At 38.7% G+C, this 16,665-nt stretch overlaps 1 protein-coding gene across 6 annotated transcripts in view; it reads right to left on the minus strand.

Annotated features, from left to right (window-relative positions):
- hip1 (huntingtin interacting protein 1) overlaps positions 1-16,566 on the minus strand; it is a 48,372-nt gene extending 31,806 nt beyond the window's left edge. Inside the window, exon 1 of one of the 6 annotated variants that reach the window (XR_010801732.1) lies at positions 16,444-16,566. Coding sequence is in view for 1 of the 6 variants with exons in the window: in XM_066662518.1 (XP_066518615.1) it covers positions 12,754-12,873 (120 nt within the window). In the remaining 5 variants the exon portion in view is untranslated. Of the gene's footprint in view, positions 1-1,193; positions 1,301-1,791; positions 2,055-12,753; positions 13,160-16,443 lie in introns of those variants that run through there. The other 5 variants (XR_010801735.1, XR_010801731.1, XR_010801733.1 and 2 more) reach the window with 5 other exon arrangements.
- Positions 16,567-16,665: the final 99 nt, after the last annotated feature.

A 16,665-nucleotide genomic window follows, 5' to 3' on the forward strand; every position in this document is an offset into this window, starting at 1 on the left:
ACTTAGCATAGTCTCCTGCTTCAGAGACATGGTGCACCCAATCCAAATCAGTGATTCAAGCAAGTAGGGGTGCAATATCTGCTCCATACAGCTTCAGTGGATTGGCTAACCAACACGCAATTTTGGAAGACAGTCAAAAATCAGTGAAGACAGTGTTCGCATGCTAAGGCTACTGGTGCAATAAATGGGGGTGCAATGAATGTTCTTTACATAAATGATGACCTGGGTTAGTCTAATTAAACATGCTCTAAAACTAAAACATACACTAGCAACGGATGAAAAAAGAAAACAAGTCGATACAAAAAATGCACAAAAAGTGCAGCCATCTCAAGCTTTTGTGCTTTCACCAAAGGGTCTTGTTAGAGTACATTGACAAATCTATGAATTTTTCTTTATCTCAAGACAAATGATTGTTTAGTCAATATATCTGAGATTAGATGAAAGATTACATACTTGCATGAGGAAGTAAAACTTATGTGTTTTTTGAGTGAAAGGGGATGATCAAGCACCACTTTGTATCATGGATCTAAAAATCTGTTCAAAACTCAGTAGCTGTTTAAAAGAGCATTGAAAAAGCATAGCTGTTCAAAAGCTGTTCTTGAGAAAAGCAAATAGACCAAAAAGGGGAAAATTTGCAAATCAAACAAAGAAGCTTCTCATGTTTTTGCCAACCCTGAGCCCAGACATCAGCTTCAATAAATATAGATTGTGACAAGTGTAGTGCAACCAACTTCTGAGACTGATTTTAGTATGTGTCAAATAAATCACTTGGGATTTTTCTGTTTATTTGTGTGTGTTTTTTAAGCAGCTCTCCTATAACTGATGGATGCTGTAACAGGCAAAGTGCAGACACACTAAATGTCCATATGTGCAGTATTCTTTTAAACACAGGTTTTATCAAAGTCCTCTTCCACACACTGAAAATTAATACCTCGTACTATTTCGAAAGGAAATTAAATAATTAATTACAGGGTGGCTTCTGACTTCTCAGTACTGAACATGTTAATTAACCACACTGAAATTTGTTGCTTGTAACAGCGTGTCTATGCAAAACATTAAATAAAAGGCAAAGGAGGACAACTATAGCCAACGTGACTTGTCTAGACAGTGCAAAGCGAAACATTATTTGAACTGATCATTTTAGAGAAGCCACGGGTTTTCGAAAACAAGACCCAGCACTCATGGGAACGAACCCAGTGTTGAACTTTCATTAGCAGGCGAGTCACTCATTGAGACGGTGAGTTTCTCTTTTACAAAAGGAGCAGCTCTGCGTGAAGGCTGCTCATAAACACAGATATTTCCCCACGCCCACGCACAACACACTCTACAAGCATTGCGCTTTGCACGGACCAGTCCCAGGGCTCACTGGAGTGGTGTGGAAAACGACGAGAAACACAGCAAACAGCACAAATGCAGGCTAATTAGCTAACAACCCGAGGAGCAGCAACAGCAGAACTAACGACACAACCAAAACTAACGGTCCTCTGCGGCCAGCGATGAACAGAGGGAGGAAGAAAAAAAAAAAAAGCAGAAAACCTCGACGATTACAGTGTAAAACTGGGAGGAAAATAAGCATACAAAACTATGAAACGGACTTCTTTCAAATATCCGTTCCACCTTAAGTGAGAATGTAACTGCTTCAGCATTTAAGGTGGAATGGAGTATTCGAATAAGAAGCCCGTTTCAAGCCTCTGAGAGGACAATTTACACCCATTCACCGCGGACACAAACAGAAAACCACCTCCATCTCACTATGAAGCAAACGTCGACTTGAAGAACTCATAAACCTACCATTTTATTTAAGTCCATAGTTCAACAGGAGAAAGGTGATGAGAGTCAAGAGAGCCGCCAGACTGAGCGTAAACGAGAGAGTAAGAGAGAAATCCGCTATGGTAAAAACAGGGAGGGGAAGAGGCTCTTCGTTAACTCAACATGTGTCCCGATTTGGTAGCAAGCTTTAGCTCTCTTCTCGTATCTTTCCCTCCTCTCTTCCTTTCTCTTTCCTCCTCTTCCCCTTCCTCCTCCTTCTCCTCTTCCTCTTCTACAGAGGAGCCGTCCGGTGGAACCCAAATGTATGCACACAGTAACAACCCTGGCAGACAGACGGAGCTGTGGAGGGACGCTTCGAGGATGGAAACATGTCCTGCTTTCCTGAGCTTCAACACAGTTCTTAAAGGAGGATGCCACCCATTCTTTTATATTTCTCCAATTCAAACATTTTGGTAAACAAGAAAGAGAGAGTCCACCCAAACCAAATCCATGAAATGCTTTAGGAGTCACATGTTGATTTACTGACCATATTGTATATTAAATAAAATGGTGACCACTGGTTCCTATACCTAGGCCTACTAATGTAAGGAAATTAGTAAGTCAGTAAGTAAAGAGTAAGTTCTTCTGCAGTGAACCATCAGGCATCAGAAACTTTGGATGACTTTTGGAACATACGTTAAAAAACAACAATTCCATTTAAATAATACTTTAAGTAAACTAAACCGTGACCTTCTTGGAAATTATTTACATTTCATTATGATCAGAGGTTTTTACATTTAGATTTATCATTACTTTCACTTGCACACTCAATTAAAGGCATTCAGGTATAATTATGTTATTACATTTATTATTAAGATTTAGTTACTAATGTAAACCTAGTGTAATTCTGCTGTGGTACATTATTGAAAACATGTAAGTTACTCTCACTTTTTATTAGCCTTCAAAAAACATAATATGGGATTAATATGGCACAGACTATAATCAACCTTCGGTTCCTTGGCCGAGGTACCCAACAGGTCCACTTCAGGTTCTTCTTAAGTCATTTTTGGCCTGCTAGGTTTGTATTAAACTGTTTTTAGAAAGTAACTATCAATTGAATCATTTCACAAAAATATTTTTTGTGCAACAAATGTATATTCTTATTGCTGCTTTGGGCACAGCAAATATGTAGTCAACCTAAAATATATGGCCTGAATCACCATGGGCCTGCAGGGAAGACTATGCTTTTTCATGAAACAAGTCCTACAGAGACAAACCTGTTAGCTTATCTCTCCCAAATACTATTCATTATCTTAAGGTCCTACATTCCACAAAGGATGATTTATACACATTTAAGTGAATGGTGCCCTCCTGTGGCTACTTTTTAAAAAGCGTGTTACAAGTCTACACTGATGTATTTATAATTAAACTTTTGCTCAGATAAAGAGACATTTGTGTGGGGGGAAACAAAAATGACTTATGCAAAGACTTATAGAGAATGCAAATAATTTGTATTAGTCATTCATATATATATATATATATATATATGGTTTGTTGTCTTTAAATAGGAAACAAATTAAAACATGAATGTATGAGGAGGAATTATTTAAGTGATGGTAGTTAAGCACCTCTGAGTGTTTAATGCCAGCCTTACACTGAATGACTATTTCAAGCAAGTTCACTAAGTTTTGCTAGGGTTTTGACACACTCTGGTCTTTTCTTTTCTTGATGTTCTGAATAAATCAATTAATAGATTTTTTTTGAGAATCTTGGCTCATGCAGTTGGTGACCCTGCAAGATCCTGAGGCTTTGCCAGATCAGTCTGTGACTAGTGAGATTAAAGTGCTTCTTTAATACCACTAGTATTAATGCTATGATGTTGGCTTGCATTGTTTATTACTTGCTTACTGTGTCCATTATCTGTCATCTATAAAGCAGTGGTGCTATGCTCATTAATATGAATTTTTTTTCCCTGTATGGAGGTTACGTAATAACATGCAGCATGAACTGAACAGAGTTTAATTTTATGATATATAACATTTAATGGAGTCCACTTTTGTATTAACAATCTTTCACAATGTTCTTTAAAAATCAATGTAAGAAACCAAGAAATAATTTAGATCCTCTGCTAAGGAGATTACATGATTTTGTTAATTATGTATATGAACTTGCGTTACATCCCATTCTTAATCCATAGGGTTTAATACGATGTCAGCCCACCCTTTGCAGCTACATTGAAACATTGAAATTGTCCAAAATCTTTTGGCTTGCTGAAGCATTAAGAGTTCATTTCACTTGAACTAAGGGGCAAAGCCAACCCTTGAAAACAACCCCACACCATAATCCCCCCTCCACCAAACTTTACACTTGGCACAATGCAGTCATACAAGTACCTTTCTCCTAACAAACGGACAAACCCAGACTCGTCCACCGGATTGCCAGACGGAGAAGCGCGATTCGTCACTTCATGTCTCGCCTGCTCTAGAGACTGGCAGCATGCTTTTCACCACTGCATCTGACACTTTGCATTGTGCTTGATGATATAAGGCTTGGATGCAGCTGCCCAGCCATTGAAACTCATTCCATGAGGCTTTCTACACACAGTTCTTGAGCTAAAGTATATGATATCATAGTGCAGAAGATCATATCTTGTTGGAAATAGTCAGCAATTGTGTGTTGATTACTCATACATGTTAACTGACATATTAAGAGATTTCTTTAAGTTACTTTCATTTGAAACATTGCTTCCTCGCCCCACATTGGTGCAAACACACTGAAGACTAGAAATTATGGGTATGACAAGATCTCGTGACATGAGATCTTGCAAGATTAAAACGTGACAATATTTCTCCTCAAGCTTGAACCTGTCTCGCAGGAAGACAATCAGTTCAGTAGTGTGAACTTTTAAAGAGGGATTAAGAAACTGTATCTGGCAGCACAGCAGCAATGGTGGACAGTGCGACAGCTCAACAGTCAAAGCAGCTCTCAGCAGAAGAGGTATAGTCTGTAATTCAATCTCATCTGGAGTTGGAGGAAATCTTCATAGAAGATTCTCCCGCTACATTTAAAACGTATGTTTGACTGCATTTTGCTTTTACACCAACAAGGGTCCGGAACATTTTCAGTTCGCCAAATAAATGTGGAACCCTTCGGTGCGTTTCCACCGACAAACTGGTTCATGAACCAGAAAATTTGTTCCCAACTGTTCTCAGCATGACCTATGTCATCGTCTAAGGGCGTATCAATGTTCAGTAATTCAAGAAAGAGTTCAGCATCTCAAATACAGCGTTATCCAACTGGATGTGGTCATTTACTACGTTTCATATGAATAAATATATAATAGGAAACTAAACGGGAACACGGTGCGTTTGTATGTGTTTCTGGGGCTGTGTTTGGCATGACACAATGCGTGATGATCAGAGCTGCAGCTCCACTGCTCACAAGCTCAGCAGGACGGCTCAGAACTCTGCAACACGGATTGTATCTCACTCTGATCTGACTCCACAGTAAACAAAATATAAACAATGACCCAGTCATGACTCTGACAGTTTATTTGCGGCTTTGGTACTGTATTCAGCCACAGCAACTTTGTTCTCCTCTAAACCTGATATGAAACTTGATACTAGACTTAATGTGACTGGTTGTGGTTTGCACTTATTGTTTGCAATATTTCAGACCAAGAAAAGTATTTATTTTTTGTTATTTATATAGTTTTATTTTTTTTATATTGAATTTGTGGAAAGTGGTTCTGTTAGGACAAACACTGCTTCAATTAAAAGATAGAAACTCCTGCATATTTCATACACAGTTAGGTCTCAGGAGACTCAGTCAATCAAGAGAGAAACCAGTCTTTTGACTTTGTTTTTTTTTTTTTGAAAAAACTCCAAAACTTTTTCCAGACATATTTTCCATCTTTTCTTCCGTTTTCTTAAAAATATTTAATAATTTCGTCTCATTTTCGAGAACCCAATATCATGTCCTGTCTCGTGAGATGAGTGTCTTGTCACAGTCCTAGTAGAAATGCAGTTTAAATAGCAGCACAGAAAAGGGAAATTAAGAAGCCTTTGGCAAAACAAAGCAGGCTCTTCTGTGGACTGTCACTTCTCTTGCTGGTACGATGTGGAGTGTCTACTGTGGCTATTTCCATACTGATTCACATACGTATTCTGTCACTTTGTCCATGACGCAGTGTCAGTGACTCACCCTGAAACATATATTATATCAGACACACACCCAAAAAAGCAGTAAGATAAAACCCTTCAGAGCTTACAAACAACCCAGAATACAGGCGCATGCCTTAGTGACTGCCAAAATGAGTTGATTAGGCTCTGTGCTTGGAACAGGATGGACATTATGGTACAGTTGATGTCCTCGAGCAGGACAGACACATTGAAAACCAAAAAAATATTTAAGGACAAGTCTGACAAATCATTTACCACAGTTTCACACTTAAGATCCTGTACATTTAAATGTAACTGAATTTGTTCTACTTCTGCCTACAGTATATATATATATATATATATATATATATATATATATATATATATATACACACACACATACAAGCTGAGAAATCAGTTTTAATTACAAACTTAAAAAAAAAACAACTAAAAATCACTTAAAATTCAAGAAACATTGTATTATAACGTATCATGAAGTTTTTTCAGCCATAAAATCCTTCATTAAAACATAAAATAAAATAAACACCACAAGTACAAAATACACAGGTGTTTGAGACAATATGGCAATTATTTTGTGGTGTACCATAAAAGAGGCAACAGCTGTGGTAGAACTTTAAATAATTCCTGTACTGTGATGAGGCAGATGGAATAGTGATGTTTTAAGAAAGGCATGTATCAGATGGCATGATGACTTAAAGGAACATGATATAGTATATGCTTCCCTGACCTGTAATAGGGAGAACAGAGCCTCCGTCATTGCTACTCCACGCTCAGCACAGCAGAAAATCCACTATATAGATACATTTTGGAGAAGGGTTAAAACCATCCCCCTTCCCCCCTCACTAAAAACCCCAGAATCTTACCTAGTGTTCCTTTAATTGGTTAGTAAACTGAATATAGATAATGTATTTTGTTTGCTTCAAGCTAAAGCAACTAACAAGTAAAACATATAACCCACTGATACTATCACTGATGCACTAATCTAAATATGTGCGTAAATCATCACAAACTGTATGTCTATTATTACAGAACTGACATGTAATTAGCCTCATAACCTTCATAATTCAAAGCAAATCTAAAGAAGCAAACTTTAGACACCAAATCTGTCTCATACCATCAACAACATTTGTTGGTTAAAGGGGATGTCTATGATAGTGAGGAAATCCAATTCTCTCTAGGTTGTTTACGTTCAGGTCTTTTAAGGTAGAACTGCATGTTTGAGAAGACTGTTGTTTGTACGTAGCTGAAGTTTAACTTGTCTGTAAGTTTTTATTCACTGTTTGAATTACCACAGAAACCTTGTAACTCAAGTTGTTTAGTTTTGTAGCACTTTCGGTAATGAGGTGAGCCATCTCCCAAGTTTGGAGACATTTCCACGTTAAGTGATCCGTACCAGCAAAAATAAGTCAATATTTCCCACCTATGGAGCAAAAATAGAGCAATATCCTCATCTCAGTTTCATGCTTTTCAACGTTTGGGTTTCTCTCCATTGTGTAAAAAAAACTGACAGATGCCTTTTCTATCCCATGAGAAGACTGCTAGTCTAGTCACCTTTAATTAAAAATTTGGCAAATTACTTTTTTTTTATAATAATTTTAAAAGTACATAAACCAAATGAATATCAGTATTTTCTAGGGTAAATATTAGAGTTAAGAGTAAAAATGAATGAAACAAGGCAGATAAATCAAACACAACAGAAAATTGTGAATGTGATATTTTGCTCAACAACCACTGTTACACCCGTTACATGCTGAAAACTCAATACATGTTTAGGAAAGCAGTGTGCAGCCTTCATTTTGTTTACAGTAGATGTATCTGATTGTGGTTTGATCTGGGTGTGGTTCTGCAGGGTACACAGTTGGCTGCCACCCATGCATAGGATTTTTTAATCCACTGCTGGAGTACTGAGGCCACAGGCCAGGGCCTGCACTTTCTGCTGTATCAGTGTTTTGTGTGTGCATTCTATCCCTCGATCCCTCTCCCTCTTTCTCTAACTTTGACAAACGCACTCTCTACCCCTGTAGAGTGGCAATACAGTGGGGCAGGAATTAGAGTAAGAACACAGGAAAAAACCACAATGCATTTACCATGACCAGAAAACAATGGAGTGCAAATTTCCTAAAGTAGCAGAAGAAAGCGGTCAGGAAATGTATGAGTTGGCTGTTAAGAATGACTAGATGGGACAAGGCGGTATGAGGAGACCCGTTCAGAATGTCACTAATTTACATTTACAGAGAACAACGTCAGAGCAGTGCCCTCATAATACTCTAAAATGGTTAGAGGTGGGCATCATGATGCTATGTAATTTTTAATCAATACAAATTTCTAGGGGTACTATCAATACAAAACACTGAACAACAACTTGTATCAAAAATGACAGGTTTAGACTAATTCTAGAGAGCTGTTATAGGCTGGGACAGGACAAGGAGGAGAGGGAACTCAGAGGATGTGAAGGTTGATTTTGCAGTTAATTAGGGCTCCTTTTGTTAACTGTTATCTTTTTTTGGCTAATATTGCATAAAATTACAATTTGCACATTAGTCCTCTGAAGAATCAGATCTTTTGATTTTCGGTCTGGTGTGAACATTCTGATAGTGACAGATTCTGGTGAACATTTGAGGGTGTGTTTAATGAATCATTATTATTGATATAATCCAACAGATGTAAACTATTGTGTTAACCATAACAAAATTAATTTTCAGCCATATTAATGTATTGTTTCAAAACTGTTTGTTTCACAAGCCAAATACTTGCAATACTAGTTTACTGTGCACATAATTCAGCCCTAACTAAAGAGAGAGTGGTGCAGAGCGCATATACAGGCCAAGGTTCTGGGACGGAAACGTAGCCTCTGAGGACAAGCTAAAATAGTGGGAGTACAGCAAGATATGGGCACACTTGAGCATGGAAATAGAACGGCTTTAATTAGCTTAGTGTCTTTTTTGTGCAAAACCTCATGCAACCAAATGATAGCTGAACTGATGGGTGGGTCAGGCTGGTAAACATGTTCTGTTTGGGTCTGGACTGCTGTACACAATGCCATCGATTTCTATTTTGGACTGCGGCAACAGAATGGGAAAACGTTTTTCAATCTATGAGGAATCCATGGACTGTGAAATCTGACCGGCCGGATGCCACTTTTACTTGACCGAGGCCACAAGAGAGATCCCCTGCTTGGAACTCTTTCCTATAAAACCCTGACTTAAGTAGATGCTAGTTTTCTAACACCCAGCCCACAAGGCCAACTATACTCATGTCATTACAGAGGACTTGGCCAACACCCTTTCATTTCACTAAAATCACACCACAGACAGCCCAGCAATGCACATATGGACAGAAAAGTACAGGGATGGTCAATGAGCAGGAAAAGACCTTTTCTTGAGCAAAGTAAATCAAGTGAAAGTTTATGAATTATAGTAGTTTCTGTATTTTGGATGGTGGATATTGTCCATATTGTACAGCCACCTACTGCAGAACATTCACACAAAGCTGCATTCTCATTTTCAAAATCATCTGACTGAGCAGAAGTCAAAGAGCCAGACTCTGGGCTGAGCCGTGGCATTGTAGTGGATGGTGCTGACCAGGGCCAGTGACTGACAGAGCTCTCTTCTCACTGCCTGACCCAGTGACCGGCTCGAACAAAACACAACAGCGCATGCGTCACATCAGACCAGCTGCGCTAATCCATGCCACTGTCCTAGTTATCCGCTTTTTTTTAATGGGGGGGGGGGGACATATGTTTGTGTGTCTGGGCCATTGCTGGCACAACAAAGAAAACAAGTACCCATTCCGCCATTGTACATATAATAATATACAGAAAGGGGGAAAAGCAAAAGCAAGGCATTCAGCTCCAGTGTTTAAAATACTACTAGGAGCCCACCAGCAGGGAAGTGTAATGCAGCTTGCTTTGCCTGACCTACTTTTCACAGGCTGTCTTGGAATGGGGAGGGGGTAGAGGACCCTAAGTGTGGTGAGAAGCTCACATGCACAATGAGAATGCTTGTTTTTATCCTTCAGACAGAATACACAGTGTGGTTTAGCCATAGATATATGAAACCCAAAATGAACCATTAATAAGTAAAAGCCACTCATGTATTAGAGTAGAGGACACTCTCGTTTCCTGCCAAAGCTGTTTGGTGCCAGATAAAAGTATGTGTCTCTCGCTCACAATCGCTTCCATCCCTCAGGGTCGACAGCATTCGGCTCAATCCATAGGCAGTTAGTTTTAACACTGCTGCACTTTTTTTAAAAGCTTGCTCTTTGTGCCAAATTGATACATCTGTAGGGAAAAGCATAGAAAATGTGCCACTGCTTGAGCTGATCTATGATCTATTACCTTTACAAGTCCCATAAAATCATGGCATGATATGTTTCAGCCGCAACCCTGAAACGGATGAAAAAGATGATGATGATGATATGGTTCACCAACTTCTGGTACTAGAGATGGCTCATATTCAACACCTGGTATTGTTATCAGACCAATAATGCTAGATCAGATAATGAGGCAAAGGACTAATACAAACCTGTAGCAAATTTCTGCATGAAAAAGAATTCCATTTCCATTGTCTGATGTGATGTTTTAGATGTGGGGTAGTAATGGGTTTGAGTAGTGGAAGCACTTCAGTTACATTACCCTGTCCTGTGCATGAATACAAACTAGTTGCTGATTGGCTGAAAAGGTGTTGTGTTTCTCTGTCTGAGCCACTTTATTTATTTCCCATTGACAGAGCTAGAGATGAGTTTGAACACTGGATATTTTTCAGTGTGCAAACATACCAGAGGGCTAGTGAACCATGAGGAACCAATCACAAAATTTTTACAAATGACATTGGGTTAACTGCAGTTGCTGTACTGATTCACTTTTATTTTGCACAGAAATTTTTTTTTTTGTCATCTGTCTTTTTACATAATTCACATAAACAAAGGAGGTAAGGTTTTAAAAGAGGCCTCTGACATTTTGTTCTGCTAAAGTGTTGACATCCTCTTCCATAAACCCTTCAAATTGAGACTAGGATTTCAGAAAATACCAGAATGTCAGCCATCTGAAAGTCAGCCATATCAGAAAGTACCATTGTGCCATCTGTACTTGGCATATGTTTACTAGCTGCATGCTTAGAAATGCAGTGACAATTAGCTGATGCTTATAAGACCTTTGCCCATTTTTTGTCAAGCAAAGTCACTAAATAATGCCTGTCAGCGACCGATAAAATCAGGGTGTGTTTGTGTGGGTGCCTGTATTTGGCTGACCTCATGCAAGTCAGTGACCAAAGGTTTGCCACATAAGCATTCAGCAAGAATAATTCCAACCCTTCTTCGCCAGACAATTCCCTCCTCACAAATACGAAAATGACACAATGCTGAGTCAGCTTGCTTATTACCGCAGACATAAGTCAAATACACAAGCATAGTACTTGTCCTACTATTTTAGAAACATTCTCTAAAACCACCTTAAACCATATCAGCAAAAGAGATATTCTAGATAAACCAGCTAAGATGGAAGCCTAATATGATTTGAAATTTTGTATATCACTAGAGAAACTTACAACAATCGGACTTTTCACAGTGATTGTTCTAGGAACCACACCTGCAAAGTTTAACGCCTAAGAAAATGGAATCAGAGAAAGTTGTTGTATTAAAATGATTATGACTACACTGTCTGATGACTGCTGACACATTTCACTGTGTTTTGGCCTAAAAAATACCGTTCAGTTTTTAGCTTAACGATTTGGGTAAAATATCTAATAGTGATTTTTCTGACAAATATTGCATTTGTGATTTAAAATTACAATTATACTCTAAGGTCCGGGACTTGTTTTATAACCAAGAAAACTAAGAAGAGCTTGCTGCTTTCAATCTAAGTGCTGTATGTAGTCTTCCAGACTGTAATTTAGTTGTGACTGTTGTCATGTACACAGCAGAGGGTTTGGTTACTACTGACTGGTCTAACTGACAAGTTATTTATACATACACACACACACACATATACATACACACACACACACATATACATACACACACACACACATATACATACACACACACACATATATATATATATATATATCATAATGTCTATTCTAGATGCTCTTCCTGTCACAAGAATGTGAGGCATCACAATTTTGAATTGGAACTTTAAAGTACATATTTTCCGTAGTGTTCCCCTAATTTTTGTAACTCCCTGGAGTTTTATTAATACCAGCATTACATGTAAAAAGGCACAATCCCGATGTTAGATAGAATATAGCAAAAATGCCTGATTTAGACAATAGCCCTGGTTCCTATCAACACCACTGTAAACAAAGTCTGGGTTTGTAAGTTTCCCTACAGTGTGAACTCGCGGATTCGTTGTTTTAACCCCAATCTCTAAATCGTTCAGACGTCTTGTAATTCCTCTTTTGTGGCGTTTCTAATAGGAGCCTTCAGCTTGCGTTTATCACTTTGTCCAAAAGGAGAGGGGATATTAGACAATGCCTGGAAGCTGCCTGCTCTAAACAATCAAAACAGCCCGGTCTCGGACAGAGATTTAGATAACGAAAAAATCTCCGCATGCAAAAATTCCTGTGCTACTTGCTTTGTTTCCGTGTTCCCGAGGGGGAAAATCCATTAAATGTTAACGTTAACACTTACCTGAAATGGTCCATGACGTCGTTTGTTAACCGTTACACTCACTCTCACTAAACACTATACGTCATTTATTTTTAGCCTGTCTCTTTGTAGCTCTTCTTCTGTTCAGTTTTATAAGGAAAGGTGAAGCTAAAAGTGCACATTATTATATCCACAGCGGCCAGTCCGTCCAGTGACTGTTGTAAGTTATGTAACCTACCTGGCTCCTCTCGAAGTTTTCTTTCTCCACTTCTAAACTGTTGGCCCCAGTAGCTCGGCGGCTCAACACTTTAGGGATCGGGTTAGGGACCTGCTGAATGGAGCTCTTCACTCGGTCCATTTCCAATGAAAATATTAATCCAAAAATATCCTCTGGAAAACTCGCTTGTAAAATAGAATTATAATAATCACATACAGGAACGTGCAAGCACGAAACGACCCGAGTTCTCGACGTTCCTGCAGGAGGTCATTTTCTACGCCCCTCGCCCAAACTTTCACTCCGATAAATGTGTGTAAAGTGTGCAGAAATGACTCCACACACACTTTCACAGATTACTATATCACACCCACCACCGTCTCAGTAACATCACAGCTATAAGAATCAGCGCCAGTCCACACAGACGAAGCGACACTCCCAGGCCCATCCGCCCCCCACAGCCATTGGCTGAAAATAATTTATTCCTACCCACCTGGGCTTTCCTCAGTCTGTGACTGGTCAGCGCATGATTTGATTCCGTTAAGTCATTTGTATCTGCGTCCAAAATCTCAAGCCACTGCACTTTCACACTACATACTATAGCAAAAAAATTATTATTAATAGTGGTACATATCTCTGGCCTACAGTTAACATTGCAGGGATCATTTCTAGTTTTTATTTATATAATAACTCATAAATAATGCTTTAAAACCGTTGCATTATAACAAAACTGCATAAGATAGCCAATACCATCTATCTAAACAAGTCTATCCCTCTTAAAACCTGGTCACTGATTGCCCTTGAGTTCTGTCATAGTGTATATATTTAAAAGAATAAAAAGTAATTCTGCAAATGTTAATACACAATTTATAACTGACTACCTTTGGAATAGTAGTAAATAAACAATTAAAATTTGAAAAATGATCATAAAATCTTAAGTGACTCAAAAGGGTTTGCTGGCGTCCTGCGTTCAACTCAGGTTGCTGTCAGTGCACAGTTTGGTGTGTTCTTCCTGTGGCTGCATGGGTTTCTTCCCAATATCCTAAAATGTTAGGCTGTGGTAGGTCCACTGGCTGTGTGAATCTGTCCATATGTGTAAGGGTGTGAGGGTATGCATGTGCTTATGTGTACAAAGGCATGTCTATTGATGGACATTGCCCACCCAGAAGAATTATCTGCATTTAACTTGAACAAACCCTCACCCCACACAAACACACACACCCTTCTCAGTCAAATTATGTAAAGCTTTATATGACACCTGTGGCAGATGCCACAATATGTAAAGTACAGTATGTCAATTTGGATGCAAACCATATGTCTCACAGAGAAAAAATTAAAAGAAACACTCACTCTCCCAAATGATAAAATTACTGATTTGCCTTCAAGGAACTCCTTTTATGCACTTTTTTCAAAGCAAAGAGGAATGAGTAAGACAGCATTGCTGAAGCTGATTTTGCAGTGCACTTATCCAAAGACATTTTCCCATAGGCATAGATGTTATTACATTTCAGTGCATTGCAAAATAGTTTGTGTTATACAGAGTGAAGTGTGAGGTTGCAAAGACATGATGAAGGGGCAGTTTGAGGTGATAGCCATATGCAAGGGATTTTCACTTTCAAAAAAGCATTTAGCCTAAAATCTCTATGTCATCCTTGTCATCTTTTGATGCCAAAGCCACATTGGTGTCAGAAATGGTATGCTGTTATAGAATTTGAAGCATCAGTCAAATCACATGTGAGAGTGTCAATAAGTGAGCCAGCAGTATCAAGCATCATGTCTGCACTCAGCCTGATTAACCTAGTCAGATGCAGGCCAAAGGCAGCAGCACTTGGGAATTATTCATTCATTCATTCATTATCTGTAACCGCTTATCCAATTCAGGGTCGCAGTGGGTCCAGAGCCTACCTGGAATCATTGGGCGAAAGGTGGGAATACACCCTGGAGGGGGTGCCAGTCCTTCACAGGGCAACACAGACACACACATTCACACCTATGGACACATTTGAGTCGCCAATCCACCTACCAATGTGTGTTTTTGGACTGTGGGAGGAAACCGGAGCACCCAGAGCAAACCCACGTGGACACGGGGAGAACACACCAACTCCTCACAGACAGTCACCCGGAGTGGGAATCGAACCCACAACCTCCAGGCCCCTGGAGCTGTGTGACTGCGACACTACCTGCTGCACTTGGGAATTATGAGCCTAGCCAAACCACAACGACACGAATGGAGACCTGGGGATGACGGCACAGCCAACAGTGGTTAAAATTCACCCCCATTATGGTATAGGCCTTTGGGAGCCTTACCACCATGACCCCTGAGATGTTTATGGAACTTGCTCCAGACTGCTTTGGTGGGACTGTAAGGTGTCCTCCCCAGGCTTTACATGTACTGGGCTATGTCCTTTTCTAAAATGTTTAATAAAGTTAAGAACTGCCTGTTCAATAAAGTGAATTTAACCTAAAAGAGCTGTGATGTCCTCACCACCTTTGCCAAGAAATCATTTATAATCAAATACTCACAGTATTTGCACAGTAGTCCTTTCCGTTTTGGGCTAGCACTGGATTAGGTACTTTACAGATACATTTATATTTAATAATAAATGCAACACTAAAGACCTCTGCCTTTTGTTTCTTGATAACCAAGGTACTGCTAAGCTGGTGAACAGTCATTTGGGCTATTTTAAAAACAAGTGTTCCAATATGCTTTAACAAAAGCTGGCCACTAGATGGCCAATCAGTCCAGATCATTCAGGACCAGTTAACTACCATTCATTAATACATTTTCTGTAACTGCTTCATCCTGTTCAGAGTGAGTACATAAAGTGTTCTCATTTATAAAACGACCATATGCACATATTTCATTTGGAAATGACTGTGATAATTTGTCATTTTTTAAATGTGAATTTGAGATAATAAATCTGGGTTAATGTTTTTTTTTCCAATATGACAAAGACATGTAAATCACAGTGAGTAAACCTTAAGGGTTTTCATTTAATTAAAAAGAATTAAAAAGAAGTACACCATGAGTTTGGCCTCAGAATCCAGATTAAATGTCTGAGTCAAACAAAAACAGTGGTAAGGAATTTTGGGAGTATACGTATTCAGGCTGTACTGCAGAATGTCAAATATTTTCAGACACTTGTTTTGGGAACCAAACAAGTTAGTACTTGCTGTTTCTCTTTGAAGTCGGGCATTTTTTGTCTCATTTTATTAATGCATAAAAAGAACTTTTTTTTATTATTTTAAACATTTCTCACAAGACATATATGAAATAATTTGTCTTCACAATGATGGCCCAAATTCCAACTACTCAACATTTTACAAAATGGCACTGTTTTGTTTTGACAATTTTGTCAGAATTAACTGAGCTCTGCCAATTAATTTTGAATCGACTCTCTTCAATGAGTCAGCTCAAGCGATTAAAAAAATCCGGTTGAAATTACCTTTTTAGTAGCAAACTATACGTCTATAGTACGTGATAGGTTAATTATCAATAATGAAGATTAACTAATAATTTCACACCTAAAATAATTATATTATGAATTTTATGAAACACTAGTAATATTCGTAGTTATTTTTAAGTGCATATTTTATACAAGGTGCCTAACATTTTTCTTTTGTTTGTGCTGGACCATCGGTTCTCCGACATAACTCAAAAGACCGGTAATGAACTGGTCTTTCATGTTTGACTCAAATTAAGCCGAAACTCACCAGAGTTGAATGTAGAGAACGGTTTATATTGAAAGGCATGCAGCACAATGGCCGCTGACAGAAATAGGCTAATGTTAAGTGAAGCACAAATATATTTAAGTCACTTCATGAAGTTAACATTTTTACGGCATTGGATGCACAGTGTTGTCGCCTGACTCCCTATTATTATTGGTTACACAGAACGGCCAGACCAACGTTACATTAAACAAATCGCGCGAGACT

The sequence above is a fragment of the Hoplias malabaricus genome, chromosome 1, assembly GCF_029633855.1.
Source record: "Hoplias malabaricus isolate fHopMal1 chromosome 1, fHopMal1.hap1, whole genome shotgun sequence".
In the NCBI taxonomy this organism is placed as follows: domain Eukaryota; kingdom Metazoa; phylum Chordata; class Actinopteri; order Characiformes; family Erythrinidae; genus Hoplias; species Hoplias malabaricus.